Below are 27888 nucleotides of genomic sequence, written 5' to 3' on the forward strand. Positions count from 1 at the left end.
AGGTTCCTTTAGTTGCCTAGGTAACCAAGCGCAGGGGCTGTGGCTCTGATCGTTGCCCCGCCCAGTCTCCTTTTCCGGAGGGGGAGGGGCTCCTCCCCTTAGGCTGAGACCGTAGTGGCCCAGGTGTGTTAGCATCAGGACCACATCGGCCAATGGTGCCACAAGGAGACGCACTGGACCTGCTCCCACTTGCCAGGGAGTCTTCACATAGGGTGACCAGACAGCAAGTGTGAAAAACTGGGACAGGGGTTGGGGGGTAATAGGAGCCTATATAAGAAAAAGACCCAAAAAAACAGGACTGTCCCTATAAAATCAAGCCATCTGGTCACCCTAGTGGCACAGCATGGGGCCGGCCCCCCACAAGAATTGTACAGCACGAGACAGTACCGTGCCATCACTCAGTGCGCAGGGTGACCTTCATCCATCGCAAGCCTCCTGGCCTCACAGCCTTGCAGAGCCAGAGCTGATTTGTGAACACTACCACGTGCGCAGGCCTCATGGTCATGCCCTCACTGTCAGTCAATTGCTGTATGAGGCTGTAGTGACATCTTGTGGGACAGTGCTCTGAGACGCTTACGTGTTCCTCGCTGGGGCAGACAGGCTAGAATTTGCTTCGGTAAATCAAGGGGTTTGTGCTGATGGCTTTTTTCCCCCTTAAACTATATAAATTTTCTAACTGTTTTGTATTATACTAGTAATATTGCTGTTCACTTTCTTTTTAAATAGCTAGTAACTGTGCAGGAAGTAGATGGCTCAGGGACTGGCAAAAGGCTACATGAATGATGTTAGTTTAAGTCAAGCCCAAGTCACTAGTAACCAAAAGCCTTGGTCATCTGATGACTAGTTGGTATCCTACATAAAGTGAGATTTGTTCCACACTGGTTCTTAAAACTGACAACACATCAAAACTGACATGCTTGGAATAGGGTTGCCATGGATGTAGAGGTCAGCTTATTGCAGTGCAGAGTTGCATCTGGAGGTACATGTGGCATTTTAAACACATGAAATTTCAGGCACTCAAGATAATGCATCTTCTGCAATCTCAAAGGTGGTAGTGGGGATCTTTGAACTGACTGGTAAAATGATGAAAATCCACTGCTTTAAAATAGGGGGTAGTTCATGTTTCAACCTTTACCTTTTAAAAGTTTGTAAACAGAGCACTGGATAAGTAATGGAGGGGGTGCGGGAATCTATGTCTATTGCAAATGGAGGGCTCAAACCTACAATCCTAATGGAGACAGAATTCAGTGGTCAGTAATTTTTAAATTTTAGCATGCAATTACATCTAACCTTTCAGACATTTAGCCATTTATGAGGGAAGGGTCTGACTTTGTAAGAAAGTCCGTGGTTTTTAAAGCCCTTTAGTTTGTGCACTAGAGGCCTGAGGGAAGTGCTCCTTCACTTAAACGGACATCCAACTTGGAAAGGATTTTAAATTTGAAATGAGCAATCAATCCATGCAAGTCCATTTGAAACAGTTTATGAATCCATCCAAAAATATATGTACATTAGGTTTCTCTTAAAATGTCACTACAGTATATAAAATATTACAATCTTGAGAAAAACAAATAAAATTTAACTTATTTACATACTTTACATCTATACATATGGCAAAAAGAACACCACCTTCCTACTAAAAGTGTATTAACACATGGTTATTGCAGGCTTTGACCAATCAATACGGAGATAATACTGGAATGTGTATTGTACATTTGGTTTTGCAATTTCAGTATTAGCTTTTCTGCAGTCTGATCTGATACCTTTGAAGGACAAGCTACACAAAAGTGAAGGCCACTGTTTTTAAGAGAATCAGGTCATTTCTTCATGGGATTAAAAATAGGTTTAATCAAACAGAATATTTTATTTTTCTTTTAGAAAGATCATGGATGCTGTCATTTTAATACAATAGAAGAGCCTCTTAGAATGGTAAGTTTAATAGCAAAATGCCTGCTAGAAGTACTACACTCACCTCACACAACAAAGCCATTTACTTTCCTATATTTATAGCTTTAGTAGAGACTGTCATCCTGCTACACCAAAAGAGCTTGTGCATGGCTGCAGAAGATTGCTGAAGGGTGTACCAGGCCTCATCCTGCAGTTTTCTTGCATGCAGTAACTACTCACTACTTTCAAAAGTTCTGGGTGTGTGAAATACTGAAGGATTGATCCTTTTAATTCACCAAACTGACACCACTCCATCACATACCTCTTTTCTTAGAACCACTTTGCTATGGCTAAAATCACAAGGCAATTTAGCGTTAATCACTTTGGCCTCAAGAACACTGATTTTTAAATCCTATGCAGATGATAAATCAAGAGATCTTTTGCATTTAGTGCTTTAGGCTCCTCTCATGTTTAAGTAAGCAATATTTAAAAAAAATTACTAAAAGGTAATTGAGCAGCATTATAAAAATAAAGTTCTTTAAAAACAATGTGCTTTTGCAGTATTAACATTTGTTGAAACTTTTTAACCAATTTCAAGACTTTTTCAAAGTCATCCCAAACTTGTTTGTACAATTTTTTAAAAGCCAACTCATCTGCAAATGAATGCCTTAATATATTTTGAGAGTTGCTGATCTCATCAACTCAAACCTTGTGCAGTGGTTTGAAAATGAGTAAAATGATTTTAATCTTTGTCTAGGACTTCATGAAACTGCAGAAGCAATTTAGAGTGTTTTTTCCAGTCTTCTCCATGCTGTTCTTTAGGGAGTTTATTGCATCTTGCTTTGCAAGACACTGTTGCAACTGTCTGTTTGAGTTAATGCTTTTCAATCCCAATTTTCCCTGCATGTTTTTCCTCTTACCCACCATGTCTATGCAAGATGGGAAGGCTCAACAAGCTAAGACAAACATTAGGCTTACTTCACAGGCTGCTTTTTAAAAGGGTGTTATATGAAAACATTGCAGGTATTCACAACCTAACTCTACTAGAAAGGTCTTCATTTAGGAACACCACTCAAGGCAGAGAGACTTTCAAAGGAAAGCAGTGCAGATCTCCTTAAGAATTCTCCTCTTTGGACAAGATCAGTCCACAACTTTGTATAGAATCCAACAAGTGAAAGATACTACTGGTTCCAATCCAATTCCTAATTCCACTTTGGCAGTTGTTACCAACATAAGAAACTGTACATCGTACTTGCTGTAGTCCAACTTCATTTCTGTTTTTCCTAAACTCCACTAACACTCATGTTAATTATTTCAATGATGGTCCTTTCAATACACTGGCATAACTGAACATCAGGGTCCATGCTTCCTATGTTCTTTAGTCCACTCTTATAAAATGAATCTTTACAAAGTCCTGATTCTTCATTTGGTTTCTCCTTTAGTTGCTGGAGACCTATGGAAAATTACATAGAAACAAATATAATTCAACAAAAACTGTTTCTTCTCCTATGTACACAGACAAGTGTGCATGTTTTCAGATGGTGAACTGGAAACGCTGCTACCACCACGGGGACAGATTAGAGCCCACGTATGCACCGGTTTACTTCCATCAACCTTTCTGGAGATATTGAGGGAACATTCTAGCTGTTTTTATTTTTGGTTGGTTCTTTTCTGACAAAGACAATGGTTTTAGTAATTCCTAGGGGAAGGGGCCCCAAAGCCTCCCAGCACCCTGTGAAATGCGCATTCCATTTGCTTTAGAAAGGGGAGGAAGCGCAAACCTTGAGTGACTTGCTCAAGATGACACAAGTCAGCAGTACAACTGAGAATAGAACCTAGCTGTCCTGCGCCAGCCATTAGACACTCTTTACCCTTTATAGATGCAGCAGACATCACCCACCAATGACATTCCATTACAGGCGCATATATATTATTTTTTGCCATTTTAGAATGTGAAGTACAGGCACTTTAACTTTACACACCTTTTCACTGCAAGTTACAAGCTGGTCACTACACAGAACCAGAATATCCCTTCTACAGTGTCCATCACTCCCCTTCCCCAGACTACAGTAAATGTAGTTTCACATATTCCATAGGACACACAGTTACAACCCTAACCAATTCCTTTCCTGCACACCACGATATTCTCGTTTAATTTCCAGAAAGATATGCATATTTGCTAGAGATATATAGTAAAACTACTATACACTAGTTCACAAGAAGGGTTCTCTTGATGTTACAGTTTCCTGTTTTCTTCTGCAAGATACACTTATTAGCTGAAAGGTCCCTTCTTCCTGGGATAATAACTATCTCCTTCCTGTTTCTAAACAGCGCACCGGAAAACTGAGTAAGAATCCAACTTTATGAGGCACATTTTCAAATCATTGCATAAGGGTTTAATTGCACCTCATTAAATTAAAGGGAGTTACACAAACAAACCTCACTCAAGTCTGGAATTTTACTTCGTAGAACAAGGATAACACAACACTGTGGACTTTATTTCTTAGCCATGTTTCAAAGTGAAATACTCTACCCCTGTTGCGGCTCATTTGTACCCTACAAGCAGAACATCCAATTTCATTTATTCTTAAGAAGGAAATAAGCAGCGCAAGAGGTCCATAAAATATATTAGAAGCCAAAAGCCTCTGCTTATCCCTTTCATTCCAAGTCTGCTATAGCAATAGCATATATCACATCCTCTTATGGCCCCATCTGCATTTAAAAAACCAGGGGGGGGGGTCACTTTCACAGTGACCTCAAAAATCCACTCTAATCTTTCAAGATGTTAGAGATACAGTTGTCTTGAATTATACCATTAGTTTTGGAATACGCAGTGTCATTACTTACGTGTAATAATTGGATCAAAGTCTCGTGTCTGTGTAGCAACATCAGAGGCACAAACTTGTCCTATCTGTATCAGCAGAGACATAATATCGTCATACAGCGGAGGAAAGGCTTGGCAGAAGGAGACCAAACAAGGCAGGGTCGGCATGAAGAAAGCGTAGCGCTTTGTCTGGGTTAAAACTGGTAAGGAAGGGGAAACATTTAAAAGAATCAAGAGCTGTCATTATATTTATGATTGCAATCTATGTCCTAAAATGCCATTTCATGTTACGATTAAACATGTTGTATTTCTTATAAAGCCAAAAAACCTTAGCAAACATGCAACATTATTCCATGCTACTTCCTGGTGCATTTAAAAGGCATAAAATGCCAATTACTAGGATTCTTCTGTGACATCAGCAAGATAAAGAGGATAAAGTTAGGCAATAAGTTTCGTTCCTGTTTTGTAATTAGGATGGAATCCAAATTTCCTACATGCTAGTCTCTTAAACGTTACTTAATTCTAACAACTCACTAGGAACTCATAAGGGATGAGAGAACAGTTAAGCTGTTAGTTTGCATGTTTCTTCACTGTGCCCAGCACAACTGTCTAAAACGTACACTTATATAGAGATGAAAAATTAGTATGAATATAAAGAACTTTTTTAATCTTGGTGTTTTCATGAAAAGACAGATTGGGATATCGAAAGAGTGTAGCGGAATGTATATTTTCTAGAGCAGCAGGTCTCATACTGTGGGTTGGGACCCCAAAGTGGGTCACAACCCCATTTTAATGGGGTTGCCAGGGCTGGCTTGGACTTGCTGGGGCCTGAGGCCAAAGCCCAAGCCTGAGGGCTTCAGCCCTGGGCAGCAGGGCTCAGGTTACAGGCCCCCTGCGTGGGGACCTGTAGTAATTTTTGTTGTCAGACGTGGGTCGGGATGCAATGAAGTTTGAGAACCCCTGCCTTAGAGTAAAATTTCAACCACTTCTCCACAAAAGTATTCCAGTGTTTTGATGTTATCTGGCTGTTCACCTGTTAGCAGTGTTCCCATGACATTGATAGCTAAGCGAGCCACACTGAGAGATTTAGGTAATGCATACTGGATACACAAATATGAAAGCAGCTGGATGGCAAATATCTGTGGGGGTGAAGAGGGAGAGAAACATTAAAAATAACTTTTTATCTAAGATTTGCTTTGCACTTCCAATCCAAAGATCTTTACGAAACAATTTGGCCTCTCCCCTCTGCGCGGTAATTTGTCCCCATTTTACAAATGGAGAAACTAAGGCACAGACAAATGCAGTTACAACGTTTGTAAAAATGTTTTACCAAAGTTAATATTAAGGAAAAACATGTTTGTGAATTTAGTATCAATGAAAAATGCAGTACTTTGCAGTCCAGAGAAAGGTTTCTCCAAGGTTAAATACTTCCAATGCCTCTCAAACTACATGGCCATACAGTACCTGTTTTTCAAGTTCAGGTTGAGCAATGAGCTCTGGTATGAAATCCAGACAGATATGCATGGAAGGAATACCTGCCACTGTCAGTGACAGAAGTTCACATGGATAACCCTATTTGAACAAGAGAAGAAAACTTTATTCAATTTCATGAAGTCATAATAGAAGCTTAACTGCATTAAGTTTTTGGTTTTTTTAAAGCCCTTTGTTTACATTGTTTTAAACATTTTACTCATAACATTTACTCAGAGTCTTAACACAGACCAAGATAAAGTGTCATCCAAGCCGTGTTTGCCTCAAGACAATTAATTTGCTTGGCTTTCCAGATTTTTACAAGTACCACCAGCAACTTCTGCAGAGACAATCTTTCTCCTTCTGTTCCCATACTCTCAGCCAAATTCAGGCTTTTAGCACAGACATATATTAACAGGTTTAAAAATCAGCATTAATGCGAGCCAATATACAGAATGTGGCCCTGAGCACAGATCGTTCCTGCTAAGGAAAAAGTAATCTGCACAAATGGTGGAACAAGTGGGTTGGTTATGGGCTGAGCACATTATAACATGGATTAGCCCCATTCCCCTGGAGTGGTGCATGGATACATATGAACACACGAGTGGTAGGGAGCAAAAGTTGCACCTAGCCGTTTCCCTCTTGATCACTGCTTTTTAAATACCTGTATGAGCACTGGAAGCTGGGTGTAAAATAACTACTGGACTAAGAAAAGTTTTGCCCTTGTTCTCTTTCCAATGCTGCATGAGTGCACCAGTTTTGGATTCATTCTGCATTGCCCTAGCCAACTATCACTTCCTGAAGAGCCATTACAAAAATGTGAAAATAAGATGTAGCCAACAAAAAACTGACCTGAAAGTGAACTAGTTTAACAATGTTGGGATCTGCAATGTACATTTGATGCAGTAAGCAGCAGATGAGACATTGAACTTCTCGAAGATTACACAAAAGGCTATCTTCTTTCTCTTCTAGACCCTTACTCTGAGGTCCAATGGCAGCAGCACTTTGAATATTCTTTAGCAGACTGTGAGAGTTGCTGCCCTGAGCTTTCTCCTCTTCTGTAGGTAAGCAAATCTCTAAAAGGATCTGCACAGCAGCACTGTCCTGGAAAGGAGTCAAGCAGCGCAAAAGTTAGTAAAACAAAATGAAGCATGAAGTATACATGTGTACTCATGGAGTAACTTACATACAAACACACTGTGCCCATGGAAAAAGCAGATTCATGAATGAAACATTTGCTTGTTACATGTTCTGCCCATTCATCAGATATGGTCAAACAATATAACCACAGCAAGGCTGTTATCCACCAAATGTATATGTTTTGAATAAGTTATGATTCCAGTTCTCTCTCCTCGTTGCTATAATTTTCAGCTTTTGTTCATTGAAACTAGTAGACACTAGGCAGCTACCAGGGACTATTTTATTATTCCCTAAAATCCTAAATGTCAGTATAGGACGTACTCAATGCAACTTTACATAACTATATGCTGTCTGACTGTGTCAGTTAGTGGCAACGTAAGAAACTAAGGCATTAAAAATAGCTACAGTTGTTCCCATAAACAAGCAAATCCACAGCTTCTGTAAGACTGGAATAAAGGGTAATGAGTTATTTTAAAATCGAGAACAAAAAAAAATCATTAAAGTTTCAATGGACTAAGAATCACTCAAGAAATCAAATATTGTTCTACAGTACACACATATAGACTAAGGAGTTTTAATATTAAAACCTGTACACAGACTATACATGCAAATACATGTGCCTGGTATGCAAAGTATACAAATATCCTGATATCCACTATCCTAGCTAGTGTAGAGATCTATACTTACAGCACCACTCTATAAAGAGGTAATCCAATCCTAATATAAGCTGATTCTAGATCAGAGAAGGATACACAAATGGCCATGCAGTACACTGCATCCAGAGGACAACAAGCTAACCACCCAAGCATGAAAACTTCTTGCTGGCTGATCAAAAACTATAGTGGCTATGAAACTGACTGCTCGATCACTCTCCCAGCTGGAGGCAAGTTACAAGTGGTTAATTACACTTTGTTAAGTGTGAGAGAGAAAAGAAGCATGTGTGTAAAATAAAAAGTACTCACAACAAGAGCTCTGAGACATTAAGGTAACCAAATCAACCATTGCCAGCCTTGCACTTCCTAAAGTTACTTAACAGAAGCAGCTAACATTGAAATGGCCTTCAGGGGGCTGTCACATTTGCTCATGCTCTATAATTCCAATGTTGTGAGGGTATAAAAATACTCCTCTGGACAATGTGAGGGAGAAGATAAAAGGGGGAACATAAGCAGAACTCTTTTCTATTCTACTGACAGAGAAAGATGCTGTTATAATGGTCAGCCATCAGCATGATGCTCTGGGCTAGAAAAAGATGAGAGAAAAAAGAGTTCAGGCTATTAGATCCAATCTGGAAGTTGAACAGAGTGTCAGTTTTCTACTTACGGTAGGACAAGTCAGTATAAACAGTCTCTCTGCTTTCGCTGCTGTTTATAGTGCTTACATATTTTGGAGCTATTGTTAGCTTTGTATCTTCATTACCATCCATTTCATCATTATTACCTGGGCAGCGAGCAATGCATTTTTCAGTTCCTCTCTTGTAACTTCTGGGGCCTCTGGGCCCATCATATTTTGGGATGGCCTAATGTCCTGCTCAGCTGTTTCCTTTAGGTGGGAACTAAGGTAGGCTTTTGAAGCCAGGAGATATCCATTCAGCATGTGCAGAGTAATATCCATCAGAGGAGGACACCTAACAGATGACAAACAAAAGGCAGTTACTGGGTAGAACATGCACACATGCTGGATAAAGCTGAGTAAGGAAAAAGTGTGAAAACCTCTCTGACTGACAAGGCCCCTATAGGCTTTAACTCAAGCTGCTAACCCAAGTTAAACGTCAAGTTGCCATGTCTTCACGGCTATTTTAACCCAAGTTAGCTAATCCGAGGTAAGAACACTTTTTTCCCCTTTGCGCACTGAAGACGTACGCTTGGTTGCAGACTGATAATATTACAGCTCTTCCAGATGATAAAGCGCAGCATGTTGTCAGCCAAAATTCCCCTTTAGAGGGCTGCCATTCGACTCTGCCTTCCACACACAAACTAGTAAACGAGTAAATAGCAAAAGAAACTGACCTATGGCAGCCTAGGAATGAAAGGGAGCTGAAAAAACTTCATTCATACATGAGGCAGCCCAAAGTTTGATGGTGGCAATGCCCTACCTGTATAGGCAAACATGGCTGACATCCAGCTCTCAGCAATTCCTCTCCAAGTGCTTGGGCATTAAATCCAAATTTGACTGAAAATTAACGTACGCCACTATTCTCCCTTCCATTTTTAGAAATGTGGGATCTTTAAATCGCACATGGATAGCCAGGTAACAGAAAAACGGGATTTTAATATCTCACTCAATGGATGAGATTAAAAAATGATGTTAACACAAGCTTCAATGCCTGCAGAGGAATACTGAAAAGAGCCTGGAGTTAACTGGAAACTACTTATTCCAATGGAATAATGGATCAATTACTAGGGAAAGAAATAAAGCTGGAAGAAAGGGAAGAAAAAAACCATACAAAAACCAGAGAACATGAAGACGAAACAAAGGTAAGTAATGATATTTATACATAAGTGAAATGGGAGAATGGGGTGATGAAGAACAAATTAAAGCTTGAGAGGATTTTAAATATTAGAACATTTTACAGAAGTCATCCATGGAATACCATTACATGGTAATACTTTAAGTAAACTCAATGAATAATAATTATTTGCATTACCATAGTGCCCAGTGGCCCTGGTCATGCACCAGGACCCTGTTGTGCTAGATGCTGTACAAAGAGATCAAAAAGTCCCTGGCCCAAAGTGCTTACAGTTTCTAAGTATAAGGTAAGAGACAACAGGCACATGCCGACAGATGGGAGAGTACAAGGAAACAATAAGTCTATTGGTCAGCATGATAGGCGGGGGTCTCAGAACACTTGAGTATTATGAAAAGTTAGCTGGAGTTCACTTACCTGTGAACTCTCTGATCACATCTTAGTACAATCAGAGGGTCAATCATCAGATCATTCTGAGTGTACTTTTGCTGTCGGACTATCTTTACGGAAGGCTGCAACGCATTAACAGTCATCACCCACAACCTACAAGGACATTTTTTTTTTAAATCTAAAAGCTGCTGCTTAAGTAAAACAGGATCACACAGATTAACAGACAACAGCTGAAATAAATGAGTGCCAGCTAATTACACATTCTCAGCCTACAGTTAAAATCTTCAGTTTACTACACTGATTATGAAATATTAATTCAAGGATTAAACAAGACATCATCTTACAATATGCATTTTCTGGAAAGTCATCCATTCAAGACGTATTTTCAGAGCAATACAGAGAATCTACTTGTTCTAAAAAGCAAGCTGTCATTAAATATATTTTTCAGCACCTGGGTCCTAAATTTTATATTCAGCCAGCCACTATAAATGGATGCATGCTATAATCCCATTCTTAAAGTGTATGTGAAGACAGTTGTAGGTTTCTAGTCTTTTTTTTTTTTTTTTAAATGTGACCTTTGTTCCTTTTTACTTATCTGTGAAGTCTTTTATAATGGTAAGAGGTACTTTTCTTTAGAGAACATGTACAAGTTTAGCTCCAGCAATGTTATTATAAAAAGGACCTGATCTCACGAGGTGCCGAACTAATTTCTGGGATCAAGTCCATAGCCTACCACCATTCAGAGCAGCAGTGTGTCAAAGCCTAGGAAACAGGAGGTGGCATTCTACCACTTTCCCTGCTGTGTTAAACTGAACAGTAAGCTGAATCTACCTTCTAGGCATCACAGTGTTTAGGACCATCCAAAGCTTATTGACTGTCTGAAGAATTCTCCGTGGGACTCCAGTATTCAGCAGTTGGTTCATATTTGATGTCAATACCTCTGCATAGGGAATCAGCTCACCAGCAGACAGTAGTGTTAAGTGTTCTAGAATCTGCATCACCTGGGTGTGATTTCCTGGGAGCATGGAAAATGCTACAGAAAAAAAGCAGTGGGAAATCTGATCAAACTAGCCTTCTGCCATTTTCCAAATCCATGTTTAAATTGAACTATTTATAAACCTCAGTGCTAACAAGCTCGCTGCTGTACAGTTCCAACACCACCACCCAAGTTCGATTAGACATAGATTTGTGCATTTTATTTTGCTTGGTGACTTACTTTGTTCTGTCTGTTACTCCACTTAAATCCTACTTTCTGTATTTAATAACATCACTTTTTACTTATTAACTCAGAGTATGTATTAATACCTGGGGGAGCAAACAACTGTGCATCTCTCTCTCTCTCTGTGTTATAGAGGACAAACTATTTATGAGTTTACCCTGTATAAGCTTTATACAGGGTAAAACAGATTTATTTGGGTTTAGACCTCATTGGGAGTTCGGCATCTGAGTGTTAAAGAGAGGAACACTTCTGTGAGCTGCTTTCAGTGAAGCCTGCAGCTTTGGGGCAAGTAATTCAGACCCTGGGTCCTTGTTGGAGCAGACAGGAGTGTCTGGCTCAGCAAGACACGGTGCTGGGGCCCCAAGCTGGCAGGGAAAGCAGGGGTAGTAGTCTTGGCACATCAGGTTGCAGCTCCCAAGGGGGTTTCTGTGATCCAACCTGTCACAGTAGCACATTTGGGAATCTGATCTAGGGGTGTTTTTCCTATCTAGCTATTATAATCCTCAATCATCATGCACCTACAAACACAAAATGAAGGGAGGGAGGAAACATTGTATATCACATGCACATTTTCAATGTTTATGTAGGCCAGACAATTAAACTATTAGGAAAGAAACCAGGAACCGCCTAGTTCACAGATGAAGTTATTATTTACCTTCTTGGAGTTGTTTGGAAGAATGGTTTTTGGCAGTGTTGGTAAGAAGCATCCGTCGCAGCAAGGCATCGGTACCCGTGATTTGCTCCTCACAGATCCAATCGTCCACAATACATAAGTGTGGGTAGTTAGTAGCAAGGAGGCGCAGCAACGCAGAATGCAAGCCTTCAAAAGTTAAAAAGAGCTCAGAGTCTCCAATCTAAATCCCAATATATTTTTAGCTAAATAAATCGTGTCCTTATCACCTCAATAACAAAGTTTCATTGAATGAGTTCTTGGAATGTACTAAAGTGCATGTAGTTCACCTCATCCGTATTAAATAAGCTTGTGTATTTACAGCCTCAGATTAGAACTCAAGTATCTAGAATACAAAGGAAATTATGATGGTATCTTCTACCTTTCCAAAATGTCTCACGCTGCGTCAGGTAGATTGAGGGAGACAGTAAATTAAAAACTCTCAGTCACTTTTACAGAACATTTGACATATGTCAGGATCCACTGAAACAAATGGAAGTTTGTTCCACAAGTTTCAGACAGGCGTACATTACGGTTATTGTTATATGGTAGCATTCTCTAAATATGTATCTATCTATGCTCACTCTAAGCTATTGGCAGATTTTAAGACAGGTAAAAGCAAAAAGATAGCATAAATTTGAGGGCCTAAAGATAGGAGAACTGCAAGTTATACAAATATTATTAAAAACACACCACAAAGCAGAAGAAAGCTACTCTCTTATAGTTCTGCCCAACAAATACAGGACATCAGAAAACAAAGATTATGCTCAGTTTCCTCTCTCATATGTTAGACACTCAAATATACCTCCCAGTTCCTGCTGCAGTCCTTGTGCCTGCCGGATAAGGTACTTGATTGGAATCTGATCCATCAGTGCTGAAGAGTAAGACTTAGGCTTTTTTTGCATGGCAGCTGTAAGGAAAGATGTTTAGAAACTAATTAAGAATTCCTACCACTATTAAAATCTTATGAGTTAGACTAGAAGGCAAACGCAAATTGAGAGCTCAGGCTGCCAATCTACTTGCTTATACTGCAGTTCATAAGGACAACTGAATCATCCTGTTTTAAGAACTACTGATAAGTGGCACTATTTAAATAGCAATATGGAGATACACGGGGATGAAGTCAGAATGAACTTTTGATCCAACCACATTTTCCTGCTCTTTAACATGAAAACAGGGCCCTACCCAAGCTCTCTCTTTAAAAAGAAAAAAAAAAACAGTAATAAACTCACCACTTCCTTGCATTTTCATAGCATTTCTCCCCCAGCCCCACATCTTGAATGACCACAAAGTGCTGTACAATTTGTACATATAGAGTTCATTTGACCCACCAATGAAACGCAATCACTTCTGAGGCAGCCATTTTGTGCCAGGAATATTACACAACAATTACTGCTAGTAAACTATAAAAGTTTTGTCAGCTGAAGTTGCAATGAGAATTTCAAGAACCAGATTAGAATTATTCAAGATTAATTTTGACCAGGACACTTAAGGTAACACTCCTAGTCTTGTGAAAAGTATCAGGGGATCCTTAATGACCAGATTTCAAAAAGTAGCCGTGTTAATCTGTATCCGCAAAAAGAATAGTACTTGTGGCACCTTAGAGACTAACAAATTTATTGTAGCTTATGCTACAATACTCCTATTCTTTTTAATGACCAGAGGACCTCAGCTCTGGAAAGAGTTTCACCTACCACCTCTCCCTTCAGTTCATGGATTATCACTGGATTTCTGCTTCACTAGTTTTGACCAGGTCCAACCTTATCTTACGAAATTACAGCCCAAGTCTCAATGTTCTTTATTCAAAGAACAACATGGAAAGATGGTACAGTACTACATAGAATGTGTTCTGCTGGTACACACCATATTCTACAGCAGTATGCAAGCTATCAGCATGGGAGGAAGCTTGATGAATTTTAATATATGCCACTGTACTCTCACATAATACTAGGTAGCGTAGCAAACATTCATTTGATATGCATATTGATGAATGCTGGAAGATTTGCAAGGTAAAACGGTGGCTGGAAATGCACACCATGCTTACCAGCAGGTTTCCACTGAAATCAAATGTGAGTTCATGAATTGTAGAACAATCAGTAAGTGTTGGTTTTAACTCTCTTCCTATGAAAGGCTATCAGCCATGTCCACATTTGGGGGAGAGGGGGGCGAGAAGAAGAAACACGACACCCACAAAGCCAGAAAATAATTGCCAATAATATAAATTCATTGCCATGTGAAAAGAGCATCCAAAGCTACCAAAAATGTTTTGGTATTTTCATCACTTAGAACACAGTTTATTATAGAAAAAATTGAGGTAACTTTTCTGCCAAGTTTCCCTCTGGCTAGATCCGAAATGGATGATTTAGAATACAGACAACAGAACCATGGGTTTCTAACAGAACCTGTGCTGGCTCCTACTCCTGACCAAGAGTCTTCTGACCAGCTACATAATATTGTGTTAGATACAACAGTCAGTGCTAGCTCTGCCAGAGTGAATAGGAACATCAGAAGGTTCTTACTGCTGTGTTCATTACTACAGCAACTGAAACTGATGTCATGTGATCTGTTTTAGGAAGTCTCAGTTCTTGTTGTAGTCAGATTCTGACATTTGTTCATACAAGATCTCTTTAGTTTCCATTTGACTTTCAATCACAATGATGTGCGCAACACTCACCCACACATACCTAATGTCTTTGTGTTAGCCAGGAGGGCCTCTTCATAAGAGAGGACATAATAGAGGACAAGCAGCTGGGCTGTGATACTGTAACGCTGATTAACACGAGCATTTTCTCCCTGCACATAAAACCATACAGAGGTCATGTTGCTATATTGCCCTTATTCTTAAAGGAAACGTTTGGACTCAGCAGAGAGCATGGGGGGGAAGCAAGGCAGCCAAGTTGAAGTCGAAGTGACATGGTAAAGCGAAATTTGGCCCCAAGTTTAGGGTATTTTTGTTTTTAAAGAAGTAATTTAGAAAGCTTCAGACCACTAAAAATGTTTTGACATCTCGGGCATTTCTAGAGTTAGACGCAAGTGCTGATTTGCCTTGGGAAGCCTGGAACAAACCCCTTATGAAAGTTTCAGCCTCCCATTCTCACTCCACATCTAAGCAACTGCTTCCCAGAAATGTAATATAGGGCCCTTCTAATTAAAATTTGATCTTTAACCTGGGAGCATACAAGACAATGCAAGGATTGTTACTGTGAACACCAGCTTCATTTGCGACTTCAATTTTTTGCCGGAAAGAGAAGTCATTATCTCAAACCCGCATATTTAGCGAAGGCAAAGGTTGGTGGTGCTGCAAAGACAGCAACTTCAGCATTTTCCAGGGAGCAGGACAAAGAGTGGCAACAATAGGATCTGAAGGGAACCTTGTCTGACCATCTTTGGCCAGAAAGGTACAGTTTAGGACATGGGGAGTAAAAGCAGGGAAACATAAAAAGGCAATGGTCAGATTTTCTAGCAAGTTTCCGTTCAACATATTGAAGACGTTTCTGAATTGACACTTCTGAGAACAGACATGCAAGAAGTAAAAAAAAAAAAAAAAAAAAATTTACCCCAGTGAGTCCTTGAAAAACATTCAAGATTTCCTGTTCTGTGACTGGCTGATTTGTGGCTTCTGGGTTGGATTTAGAAGCGGGAGTAAGAATAGAGTTAATGTAGACGTCAATAAGAGGAAGTAACTGAGGATGAAGTGGTGTGGTGGTTTCACACAGCTGTCTATAAATCCAGTCCTGGAACAAACACGTTACACTTAATAGCAGCATGTGAAACTAAAAATACTGTTCCTACTTTTAGGTACAATTACAACTTTATTTTAACTAAATGAATTTATTTAGATCCACTGGACAGTTAAATTCACACTTTGAAAATTAACACTTTGGAAAATAAAGGAAAAGCATCAGCTCTGGACTGAGCGAGACATCACATCTCAAGCAGTGGGAGAGTTTCCCCATGCTGCATAGCTCTAGTAATACCTCCTGGTCCTATTCAGCAACATTCTTACTCTTCCTTCTTCCTGACTAGGATTTTAACAAGTGTACAAATGGAAACTGGGATAAACTACAAGTGACTTAATTAGGTTGTGAACACTGGTTTACAGAGCTTAAAGCCTTGCACGCCAACCCAACGTACTCTACAAACCCCAGTTACCAGATAATGGTCACTCACCAGCTCAAAGATTTCATTCAGACTGTAAATTTTTATTAATTGATAATACACAGAAACAGTAGAAATCTGTATCCCTGTAGATTCCAGTTAACAGCAGGAACTATTAATGGAACCTAAGCCCGATCATCATGTAGTTTTCTGGAATGTGAATGGAACAACTCTCATACCTTTATGGACACTTTGTGTTTGGTGAATGACCGGCTCCTTAGAAGCTGGTAGATACAGTGAATGGGCAAAAACCCAGTGATGTTGGCACTCAGATTTCCTGTTACAGGCACACGAACTGCATGGGCTGTGACAACCTATGGGAAAAATTATAATAGTCAAGAAAAATATTTTCATTCCTTCTCCATCAAATGATTTTCTAGAGTACTTGCATAAAACCAGTTTATATAAACATTACATATAAAGAACTCTATTAAAAGATTACAGAATCAAGCGCTCAACAGTCAGGAAATGCCAGAATTAAAATTGCCTGTGAAACTCTAATTTGGCCACTTTGTGCGTATGCAATATGATCATGTAATTAATGGCAGTATCACAATGCATATGCACAAGGGACCCAAATTAAAGTTTCACAGACCATTTTAATTCTGGCATTTCCTAAAATGTGAAGGCTTGATTTTGCAGCCTTAATGTTCTTTAAATGCCCTGTGTGTATGTGTAATTTCCTAGGTTTTTAAAAAGAGCAAACTATTAAAAAAAACACACAGAAATCCATCACTTGGCATAATACTGGCACCCACATGATTCATCAGCAGGACTGGAACCTACAGAGCCACTGCACAGACCGCATTAGCTGAAGTGGCAGGAGTAACTGATAGCAATAGTAGGCTGTCATCCTCTTTATGGACCAACACTAGCAGGGGATGAGACTTGGCCAGTGGGTTTCAAAGATGTGTTTATGGTGGAGGAACGGTGAGATTCAGGAATCTTAGGTTCCATTCCAGGCTCAGAAGGGAGTGTGCTCAAGTTGACAAACTCCCAAAGTCCATTTCCTCCCTCTGATCTCAAGCTCCAAAGCATGAGAAGCTCCAGCACCTCCAAATGTCTTAACTATTTTGGCTTAAAGTTTAAAAAAAGCCACCGGAGGCAGAAACCCAGGATATAACATTTTAGTCCAAAGAGTTAACGTCTAGCAAAGTTATAATAATCTGAACACAAGGTCTTAAAGTGAGAAAAGTTGGACCACGTTATTAATGGTGCAATCAGCTCTGCCGATGATGTTTCAACCAATGGCCTCCTTTAAAAATGGTTTGCTCTTTGAAGAAAGATATGCTTACAGTCCTTTTTTCCACCTGTGATGCATTTGTGCAGACATGGATTACCGTAGGTTTTGGGTTTGTTTGGTTTTTTTTAAAATCACCATCTCCACAAAAATAAGCAAAAAATGAAAGATCCAATTCTGCCAGTCCCACTCATGGGAAGCAGGGCCACACTGAAATCAGTGAGACTAATGACAGAGTAAAATACTATTCAACAAGGGTAAGGATGGCAGAAACTGGTCCTAAAAGATCTTCCTACTCCATTAGATATGCTACAATAACTCTGCAAAAAGAGTGACTAGTCCCAGGTAAATTTTCAAATGTTCATATTAGCCTTCAGAAGAAACAAAGTAGAAAAAAGTGTGATTAGACTAAGATACCAAAAGCAAGTGCAATAGTTGTTCTGAACCTTTTAAAGCAGTTGCATAGTACTACAAACAGAAATTAAAATGAAATGGTTTAAAAAACCAAAGATTACCTGTTCAGTGAAAATCTCCTGTGTAAAGATGGTCTTCATTCTGCTCAGTGAACTGGGCTTAATAACAATCTGAAACAAATAATGAGGTGTTTGCTCTTAGGCTTTAAGATCTGGCTTGTTCAAATGTGTAAAACATTATAAATAGCTTTTAGTGTTGAACCTATTTCAGCCTGCGACTATTGGAATCTCCCACTGCCTTTGTTAAGGCCATATGTCACACATTAAAATAATACATTTGCAATTCAGTTTATTTTACATTCCAGTGTCACAAGTTCAAGATTATGTGCGTCTTCCCCACTCTGAGAATTCATTGCTGTTTTTAAATTTAGTGAAGTCAGAAGCTCCCATAGGGGAAAAAACTGAATCCAAGACTCAGCTGATAAGTAAAACAGGCCGATTTTCAGATATTGCTTAAGAAGTTTACATGATATGAGACTTCTCTACGTTTTTTTAAATGAAAATTTACAGTCCCTTTTAGAAAGTACTCTGCATTACAACTTGCAAAAAATGGAGTCTGTTAGAAGAAAACTGTGTGCACTGAGAACACAAAGTTCATTTCAATAGGACAATTCCTTTTGAAAATACTTAGTTTGATATCTTACACAACTTTTAGTACACAGAAAGCTATTATGTAACAGGCATTCATGTTTCAATTCTACTACTCGATATACATTTTGCTTTTATGCTAAGGAAATCTATTTATGTGAAGATGCTTTATTTAAAGATACATTTGTTCAAGAACAAAGTAGAAAGATTTTCAGTTGTCTTTAGGTATAAAAGTCAGATAACACTGGAATAAAATTCACTTATTGATGGTGTATTTATAAAGAGAAAAAAATTCATTTGGAGGAAGGCATTTAGAAGTTACCTTCATTCCCAAAGTAGAACAGACCAAATCAATGATTGCACTGAGCTGATTGCTGTGGAAATACATGGCAACCAGTAAGAGCATCTCTCCAAAGGAAGCAGACACCCCAGAAATGCTGTTGGAACAAAGATGAACAAATGAGTTTCCAGAGAGGACATAACCTGATATGCCAAGGTTTTATTTTGAAAATTAAGCTCTCACCTTTCAAAGTAGGCTTCTTCTTTTATCATCCAGCTCAGCCACATTACCATCAGCTGCTCCTGTTCTGGGGTACTAAATAAAGAAATCCCAAAGCTGTTTCATTTCTGGAGCCACACATAATTTTACTAATAATCAGCAGACCCAAGGAGTTAATATTTAAGAACATACAACCCCAGCACAGTGCTAATAAACATGAGTACTTTTAAATTTGATAGCACCTACAGCACAATCTGTATAAAAGTTCACCCTTATTAGGTAATTTCTTGTTTTGAGAGCATACCAAGGGACCCCCCAAATACAAGAATTCTTGCTCTACCTTTATTAGAAGGCCACTTCCATTAAATAACTATTTTTTTTGTCAACCCTTTGAGTGGTGGCTTAAGATGCTCACCAAACGCATTCAGTGGAAAAGGAATACAGAAGGCCTAGTCCAGGGGCTTAACTATAACACCCTGCAATATCATAAGGCAACGCAGCCTAATGCCTGTACTCCACTTCCCAAAGCACTTTGCACTAGTGAGAGGTGGAGCATCATCGATTTATTAACCCCACCAGTGGTATAACCTCTTTCTGAAGAGGCTCCATGTCCATAGATAATTAAAAGAGGAAGAACTGGTAGAGAGCCCATATGCTTCTGTCTGGGTTAGTGCTGCCCTAGCCATGCTCCACTAATATCTCTAGAAGGCTCTGTCTCTATTGTTTCAGGTACCTGACGAGGGTGGAGAAAGCCAGGAGCATGCAGAACGAGAGCGATACAAAACGAACACCAGCTGGAGTCGCAGGAGGACGGCTCGTCATTAGCTGAAGTAACTGCTCAGCTTCCTCATCAGTTGGTCTAAACAAGAACAAACGAAATGAAAGATGTTCCCCCCCCCTTAAAAAGGCCAATTTATCTTAAGGCAGAACGCATTTCCAACCTGGCTACACTGGTTAGAGACTATCAATATATGGTTATAGAAATTACTTGGAAGTTCTCTGGACTTAAGAATTCCAAGGTCGTCATTCTAAAGCTGAGATTTTTATAATGAAATCTTTAAAAGTCCCAAATAACCAGATCGCTATCTTATGTACTCACAATTATTAGTATCATATACTCATACAACTAGAAGCCACATAATAAGAAGATACTGTGTTATCATTAGTCTAGCCACAGAAACAAACCAATATAAAAAATTAATTTGAAGTGAAAGCAATGTATTTTGTGACATGACCCAATATAACCAGGATTTTCAGCAGTTTTCTGACTTACATACTGCTCCAAAGACAGATCTCTAAATTTTAAATTGATTCTATAGGAATTAATTTTATTACAGAAAAGGAACCAAGAGATTTCTCATATGAAACTCACTTTAGACAGTGAGACTTCTCACAAATGCATTCACCCTCATCAGTGGAGGACAGAAAGCTTTCCTGCCAAGGATGTAGCAGGAAAGGGAATTACACAGCTGTTTCTGTGGATTTTAAGCTATATATTTGTTCTGTCCAAAACAAAGATAAGGAACCTTTCAATAAGCTGGAAATTTCAACTCCAAAAATAGGTGAGGAGACAAAACAGGACAGAGCAAGCAGAGGGTATTCTCAGTCTTACTAGGTATGGACCCAGGACATTAGGTATGAGAAGGAAAGCCCAGATTGGAACTGCTTGAGGTTCCCAATAGTTGAAAGGTCTTATTTATTTTCAGATGGATAAACAGCTATACCAATAGCAAGAAAAATATTGATTACTTCAGACCAGCGATCCCCATCAAAGCACAATAGAGACGTAACAACGCGCTGGCTTTCACTACATGCTCTTCTTTCAATCCAGAATACACAGATACATTTGGTTCCATGTCGGCATCTGCTTCTTCTACAATGTGTGTGCTGCGAACAGTGGGAAGGATCCCCATTAATTCCAGGAGCAGCTGCCTTCTCATTTGCCAAAGCACAGAACTGACATTCTCCTTTTTTCGCTGTGGGAAAAGGTGAAAGAAGCAACAGTAATTCTAGGAAAACACATCAATCTGGCCATTTTACTAAAAGGTACATTCCTAGTAGACAACAATTTTAGTGAAAGTTCATGCAGCCAAGTTAACAACAATCATTTAATTGGGTGGGCTGCGGCCACAGCAAAACTGCATTACAATGCTCTATTTCAGTGAGGTACAGGCATTAAAAAATTGCAAACCAATGCATGACTTTCTACTGCTGGGTATGAAATAAACTGCAGTGAGACTGACAATGGGACTATGGTCTAAAACCATTTACGATCTAAAACCTTATTAGATCTATGGTCCCGCAGTCCATGTCTATGTCTATGTCACTACTGTAAAATCACTGAGTCAGCAGAGAGGGACCACCAGATGGCGCTCTTCAGTAACCCTAGTCAAGAATTGGCAGACCCAAGGAGTGGCGTCCAGTCCTTTTCAGCTAGAGGAAGGTTTCCCATAAGTCATGCCTTGCAGCAAGGTGTAAAAACAGGATTACTGGGAACAACATACACACACAAAATCCAAACTGTTGAACTTTATTTTTACCAATTCTCCAGGAATTCTCAGATTCTTACCTGTTGTCCATTTCGGATAAAAGTCCCAAACCACGTCCGAACTTTTGCATTCGTTCCAAGTAGTAATCCACTCACAAAACATACCAGGTCACTCACTCCATCATCCGAAGATTCATTCTTTGTGTGATCCAGTGTCAAAGCCACCCCAAGGCCTGGTAGATGGCACTCTTCCACCTAGCACACAGCCAAAGAAAGCCAGTCTCCATTTAACAAGTGATCCTTAATGGAATATTAGAAAACAATTAGGACTCATGTGCCAGTTCATAATGAACCAATCGCAGGCTTACCACCATGCCTCGGATCCTCAGGGCCTGGGAAGGGTTCATTTTACACAGGTGACGAAGCGCCTCTGTCCTACGACGGCCTCCAAGGCTTTCCTCATCTTGTCGTTCACCGTTCTTAATCAAACCTCTACAAACTAAACATTACAGGGGTCTGAAAAGCCATATTTTGCACTGGACAGTCACACAGACAAAGCTATGAGGAGCTATTTTGCTCATCATTATTTACTATATGTATTATGGTAGCACCTAGCAGCCCATGTCATGGACCAGGACCCCAGCGTGTAGGGTGCCACACAAACAAAGAACAAAAAGACAGTCCTTGCCCCAGAGAGCTTATCGTGTCACTACAAATTTTAGGCATGATCCAACTGACCTCAGCAAATCATACCTGTATCTCCCCCTCTCAAACTGAAGTCTAGTGATGTGCAGCAGAACCCTGTTTATCTGGTTTAATCGGGACTGGGGCCAGATCAGATCATCAAAACTCCGAATAAACCGGAGAATGGGAAAATGTGATGCTGCAGTGCCATCTAGCAGCCACAAGAGAGATGGCCGACTTCTGGTCCTGGAGTCCTGGTTGTTCAGTAAATGCAGAGAAACTGAGATAAATGGGGTTCTACTATATTTGGCAGTCCTGGAGTCTCAAACAATGTAAGTGATACAGCATGGACAACAGCAGTGTAAGTTTCTCCTCTACTCCCACCTCACTATGCCTCAGGCTGACCTGGAAGGAACACTCGCAGAGGCAAAAGGGAACGACCATACATTACTTGGCCTCTCTAATCAGCATGAACTTTGATGAAGGCTTTCTGATAGCGATGCTCATATACTAGGAACTGGACTGATGTAATCTACTACCTACCAGTGGTGTTAATTTTTGGTCACTATTGACTTGGGATTCAAACTGGTGACCTAAAGATAAAAGGCTGCATTTTAGAAATGCTTTAACAGGCAGAGCAGTGAGTCCCAATTAGGCCTCCTTGGAGAGAAGCAGTGGCCATACCACAGGAGACTGTGAGCATTAAGTGAGGGAACATAGCAGGACAGAAATGCCCCTAAGACAGACACAGATGTATCCAAACTAAATTTCTCCATGCAAGTGTCTCTGGGCTACTAGAACGTATACTACTTGGAATGAATTTCAGCCTGAAATGAATTTTTAATGTTCAAGTTATTAACTCCAGAAAAAATAAGGTGAACACCATAAATTACAGCCTACCTTCATTAAAGCTATCAGGAACGTTGGCCACTAGGAGACACAGGAACCAGGCTCCATTTTTAACATGTAGCAGAGCTTCAGCCACATCCACTATGGGTAATAGCGAAGGCAGTTCTGAATGGAAACAGGGTTTTAGAAGGTCTAAGGTTCAATCTCCCATTAGAATTGGGCTTTTAGGATTAACGAATGGGCCATTTCTCCTTCAGAAGAGCTGGCCATTAGTTTTAAATCAGTTAAGATGACTCCAGAAATTAGGGTGGACTTTTAAGTCTAAAACCATCTATGAAATTAGAACCAATTTAGTTGTAGAGTGAAACACTGACAAATTTAAAAATAGCATTACTCAAAGCTTCAGAAATACAGAATAGCGCACCTGCTTGTAAAATACAGAGAACATCTGCTGCTTCCTCCAAATAGACAGGACTCTCGAAGAGTTCAGATGACTTGAAGAAAAACTCACCATTTGTCTCCAAAACCTACAGCAAGAAGTTGTTCATCATAGTACAAGCTTAATAAGGTGACTAAATAACATAGCCATTGGTTTCCCTCAAATTCACATGGATTTAAACTCAATAGATTGTGTATGTTAAGAATGGTCAATAATAAACTGAATATTTTGTCAGTGATCAGTTTTGCTTTTACAAAATTTCTCAAGAACCACAGAGTTGCTCATAATATTTGAGCATGCAACTGTAATTAAGTGAACAAAAGCAGCCTCTGAATTTTCACATGACAAAGAAAAGGAACCAACACTCTTAGATGGTTCTTAAACTGGTGGTTCATCTTTTGGGAACAGCTCATTAGTCTAAAAACCATGGCTGTGATTAAAACCAACAGCTCATCATTAAATCAAAATGAAACATAGGGTATTAAAGAACCTCAAATGCCTGAAACCCTGTGTACTCATACTAATATATATCGAAAAAAAATTAGTTTTCTATTAACTCACTATGCTTTCTGTTAAGTGTTCTTAATACATATACTGTAGGTATAAAATATTTCAATGTGGTCTGGTAGCATAAAAGGTAATTAATTTGCTTATATCAACATCAGTAAGGCTATGATTTTGTCATGGATATTTTTAATAAAAGTCAGGGACCGGTCAACGGGCAATAAACAAAAAAATCACGGAAGCCATGACATGTCCCTGACTTTTACTAAAAACATCCATGACAAAATGGGGATGGAAGAGGGTTTAGCATCCTGCCCCACACCCTGCAGCAGCTGGGAGCTGCAGGGACCCCATTGCCCAGTGGCTGGGAGGGGTCGCCGGCCCGTGGCCACCGAGCAGCTCCGGGGGCATCGCAGAGGCTAAGATGCTGAAAGGGGAACCCCTGCCAGTGGCGGCAGCTAAGCAGCTCAGAGGTCGCCGCTGGTGGTGACGGCTGGTCAGTTGCGGGGGGTCCCGCCACCTGCCATTGCGGGGGAGTCCCCCACCATGCACAGAGGCTGGGCCTCAGCGGGGGCCCCCAATGTCAGAGGTCGCTGGAAGTCACGGATTCCGTGACTGCTGCAACCTGCGTGACATAATCTTAGCCTTAATCATCAGTTATAGCACAACCATCTGCTGAATTTTGGATCAATCGTGCTGCAACGCTATAACAGATGTGTGCATTTTTTATGGGGAGAAGGAAGAATTAATTTATAGGAGTATAATTACTGTACTAGTTGAAGTAGAGTTATAGAAATAGCAATAATGCCTGCTATATATTTCAATTGAAAGTACTTTTTCAAACTTAAGAGCACTGTCCACTGACAGTTGTATAAATCTGATAAATTCCCAGGTGGAAAAGTAAAATAAAGACCAATATGGAGGGTGGGAGGGGTCATGCAACATTTGCACAATAGGCTATGAGTCAAATTTTCAGGAGTGCCTACATCACTTCGGAGCCTAACTTCCATTTTCAAAGGTGACTTAGGCACTTAAAAGCCTTCGGGCTTTTGCTGTTAAGTGCCTAAGTCACTTAGAAAAATCTTATCCTTGGCCTTTCAGTTCTAGAAAGCTGGATTCACACGGGGTTTAAATTACCAGCAGAGCTAGTCTAGACAATTTAGCATGATTGACAGTTTCTGCTTGACAGTGGCCTGGGATTGGGGTAGCTAAGGGATTGGATGTCAGTATTCAGATGCACTGGCAAGGCCAAATGCAACATGCACAACATTAGACTGCTTTTTGCCAGGTTCTCAACACTGCCATCTATCAGGGGTCTTCATTTGCACCAATACCAAATTTACAATCACTAAGAAATTTAAAAAAAAAAAAAAAAAAAGACATTCACCTTATTCATAATTGCCAATAATTCACTAAGCACAAGACGAAGCCGACGAGGGGAATCACTGTGCTCGAACTCCAAGGTCAGACCATGCTGAAGTTGTGACACCAAGATGCTTTCTCCACCGCCTCCTCCAAGTTTGTGTCTAACAAATAATTAAAAGGCAAAAACAGCCGTTTAAAAAAATAAGGCATAGAAACCAGTAGCCTTTCTAGTTATTCTGTTCTATATAGATTCTTATACATGCTCATCACCATAGTATCTCAGCACTTTAAATATTAAAGCAAGAAATAAGTCAACAATCTACACTTGTTTTGCTGATACTATGAAACTTCCTTGATAGTCTTCTCAGGCCAACAGAAGAGTTATCATGACTTTATGACATTTTCAAATCTCATTCAATAGGGAAAAAATGCACGACAAATGCTCAAATGCACTGTAAAAACATAGGTGCCTCTATCCCCACTCAACACACAGACCACAGCCAAAAACAACAAGTGTATCCTTATGGTTCCAAGGGATGCCCCTATTTCCCATACACCCTCAGAAGCCTTGAATTCCAACACTTAGTCCTTCTGGTTAAAGACGATCGGACAGGACTGCCTTTGGAGGGCATCTGTGCCCCCTTGTCTAGCTTTGGAGGTGGGGAGAGAACATTAAGTTACTGAGAAAAGTAGTAAATCCCCCCACCATCACTACGTGCTGACCTATTAAGCCCAAGGTACAAGAAACTCGCATGGGATACGAAATAGCATTTTAGCACAGTGCCACTTGAGCATCAGGTCAAGGGCAACATTCAGATTAAATAGTCGTACATACACATTTCTAAACAATCATTTTTAAAAAAAAATGTATACTTTTAGCTACCTAAGCTGCTGCTCTTTGTTCGCATCCTGCTCCAAGGCATGAAAATCCACAGACAACAAGGCAACAATTGAGTTGACAGCTTCCACTCCCGAAAGGAGTCGAAGGATAAGTTTTTTATCTTGCGCCCAGCTTTGGCTCTGATCAGCTGGGGCACAAAGAGCCATTCGTACCAGGCAAGGCAATAAAAGCCTTAGCTCTGGGTCACTTAGTGCTGCCAAGCGCACAACATCCACCTTCTGCATTGCTTCAAATGCATAGGGACTAACAAACTGAAGGCCAGAACACTCTGCCATTTTTACCACCAGTCCTAAAGACAAAACAAAGATACAATTATCAGCAGAAAAAAGATAACTGCTTCATTTGCATAGGGTGCATCACAGCTTTTGACAGCTCTAGGCAAGTAAATGTGATCTAACAATTAAAGCAAAGAACTAGGAATCAGGGTTCTGTTCCTGTCTCTGAGGGTCTGTCTGGGTCTAGAGGTTGGAAGAGGGAGACCACATCAGAACTCCTACATTCTATTTGCAGCTCTAGGAGGGGTGGGAGGTCTAGTAATCAGGGCTCCCAGGTGCTATTTGCAACTGTTACTAAGAGCTCACATGAAGTTAAGTTTCTGAGCATCTCCAAAGTGGTTTGAGATCCTGGGGCACCAGATCTCCAGAATGGGACACGCCTCCAACACAGCCAAGAAACCCCTAGGAGCCAAAACAGTGATTTATTATAACTGCATTCATCTCTGCCACTTCCATTACAGCACCCACCGTGGGCTGCGCAGCAGCCTCACCTCGGACCCAAGGGCAAGTAAAGCAAGAGGCAGCAGTGCCAGTGCCGTGGGAGGGGAAGTAACATGACTTGCCCAAAGCTGCAAAACGAGACAACAACAGGGTCGGGAACCCTCCTGCAGGGGCTACGGGGCCCCGCTCTTAGGCCTTCACTGAAAGCAGAACCCAGGCGTCCAGCCCCCAGCTCTGAACCGCCCTGGCCTCCTTCCAGAGTGGAAACAGGACCCCGGCGTCCGGGCCCTTGCGGGGCTGAAGAACCTTCCCCCTCACGACCAGGACCCCGGGGCTGGGGGTCTAACAGCCTCTACTCACGACCAGGACCCAGGCGTCCGGGACCTCCCCAGTGGAGCAGGTAAGAAAATCCCCGACTCCAGCTAACCTGTGACTCGTCGTCCCCCCCCTCACACCGAGACCGGCTCGACTCCGCCCCGCCCACGCCGCCACTGCTGCTACCTTCCGGCGGGGGAGTCAGACACTCGTCCCCTATTGATGACATCACACTCACCAACTCCAATTATATGGTACGTGTCACAGGCGCTCCTAGCTAACGTCAGGACGTAGGAGGAGGAGCCGCGGGCGAGAAAATATTGAAACCAGCGGCGGGGCTGAGAAGCAGCGAATGGGCGGGACAACTAGCAGGCGCTCAGGAAGTGACGTCAAGCGGCAGCCACTGCTTTCGCTCCGGTGGGGGCGGCCGGCGGCTTGAGCGTGGAAAGCCGTTGGCGGTGACGTCAGCAGAGGCCGTTGGCGGGGAGGGTCTCAGAAAGGGCACGAGGCCAACGGGCGGATTTCCGGGGTGGGTCAGAAAACGCGTCTCCCCCTGTCGCGTGAAGGCCGGCTCAGAGCTCGCCTGGTCCGCGGCCAGGGCGGGAGCG

General features: G+C 40.8%; 1 protein-coding gene and 1 long non-coding RNA gene across 11 annotated transcripts; one reads left to right on the forward strand and one right to left on the reverse strand.

Moving 5' to 3' along the window:
- The first annotated feature begins 19 nt into the window (after positions 1 to 19).
- Positions 20 to 7489, forward strand: LOC120387389. 2 transcript variants are annotated; one of them, XR_005590145.1, is made up of 4 exons: positions 20 to 123; positions 1876 to 1926; positions 4805 to 4911; positions 7151 to 7489. It is a non-coding gene; the product is annotated as an uncharacterized LOC120387389 (long non-coding RNA). The 2 variants fall into 2 exon arrangements; XR_005590146.1 differs by having other exon boundaries at positions 78 to 212.
- INTS2 (integrator complex subunit 2) lies at positions 1465 to 27644 on the reverse strand. Of its 9 annotated transcripts, none has more exons than XM_039508072.1 (26): positions 27519 to 27644; positions 26831 to 26926; positions 26232 to 26538; positions 25371 to 25509; positions 23465 to 23567; positions 23092 to 23205; positions 21876 to 22006; positions 21589 to 21762; positions 20769 to 20995; positions 19753 to 19878; positions 19044 to 19115; positions 18843 to 18957; positions 17975 to 18043; positions 16399 to 16533; positions 15619 to 15795; positions 14746 to 14854; positions 12867 to 12971; positions 12047 to 12211; positions 11004 to 11205; positions 10200 to 10325; positions 8756 to 8942; positions 7031 to 7282; positions 6173 to 6280; positions 5742 to 5847; positions 4732 to 4908; positions 1465 to 3337 (listed from the first exon to the last, which is right to left on the reverse strand). In XM_039508072.1, exons 3-26 carry the CDS (start codon positions 26522 to 26524, stop codon positions 3168 to 3170), a joined length of 3582 nt encoding a protein of 1193 aa, XP_039364006.1. In that variant the 5' UTR covers positions 26525 to 26538; positions 26831 to 26926; positions 27519 to 27644; the 3' UTR covers positions 1465 to 3167. The 9 variants fall into 9 exon arrangements, with proteins under 9 accessions (XP_039364006.1, XP_039364005.1, XP_039364007.1 ...); XM_039508071.1 differs by lacking the exon at positions 27519 to 27644 and adding an exon at positions 27467 to 27486; XM_039508073.1 differs by lacking the exon at positions 27519 to 27644 and adding an exon at positions 27393 to 27433.
- Between the last annotated feature and the right edge of the window lie 244 nt (positions 27645 to 27888).

The sequence above is a fragment of the Mauremys reevesii genome, linkage group 20 (assembly GCF_016161935.1).
Source record: "Mauremys reevesii isolate NIE-2019 linkage group 20, ASM1616193v1, whole genome shotgun sequence".
Lineage (NCBI taxonomy): Eukaryota > Metazoa > Chordata > Testudines > Geoemydidae > Mauremys > Mauremys reevesii.

What these genes read in the sequence shown, in the direction of transcription:
- INTS2 (XM_039508070.1), bottom strand. Translation starts at nt 27,509, where the DNA reads ATGTCATCAATAGGGGACGAGTGTCTGACTCCCCCGCCGGAAG. An exon ending in TTATCCGAAATGGACAACAG is followed by an intron (nt 20,996 to 21,588) that starts GTAAGAATCTGA and finishes CTTTTCCCACAG; the next exon opens with CGAAAAAAGGAGAATGTCAG. An exon ending in TTTTTCAAGGACTCACTGGG is followed by an intron (nt 14,855 to 15,618) that starts GTAAATTTTTTT and finishes TTTTATGTGCAG; the next exon opens with GGAGAAAATGCTCGTGTTAA.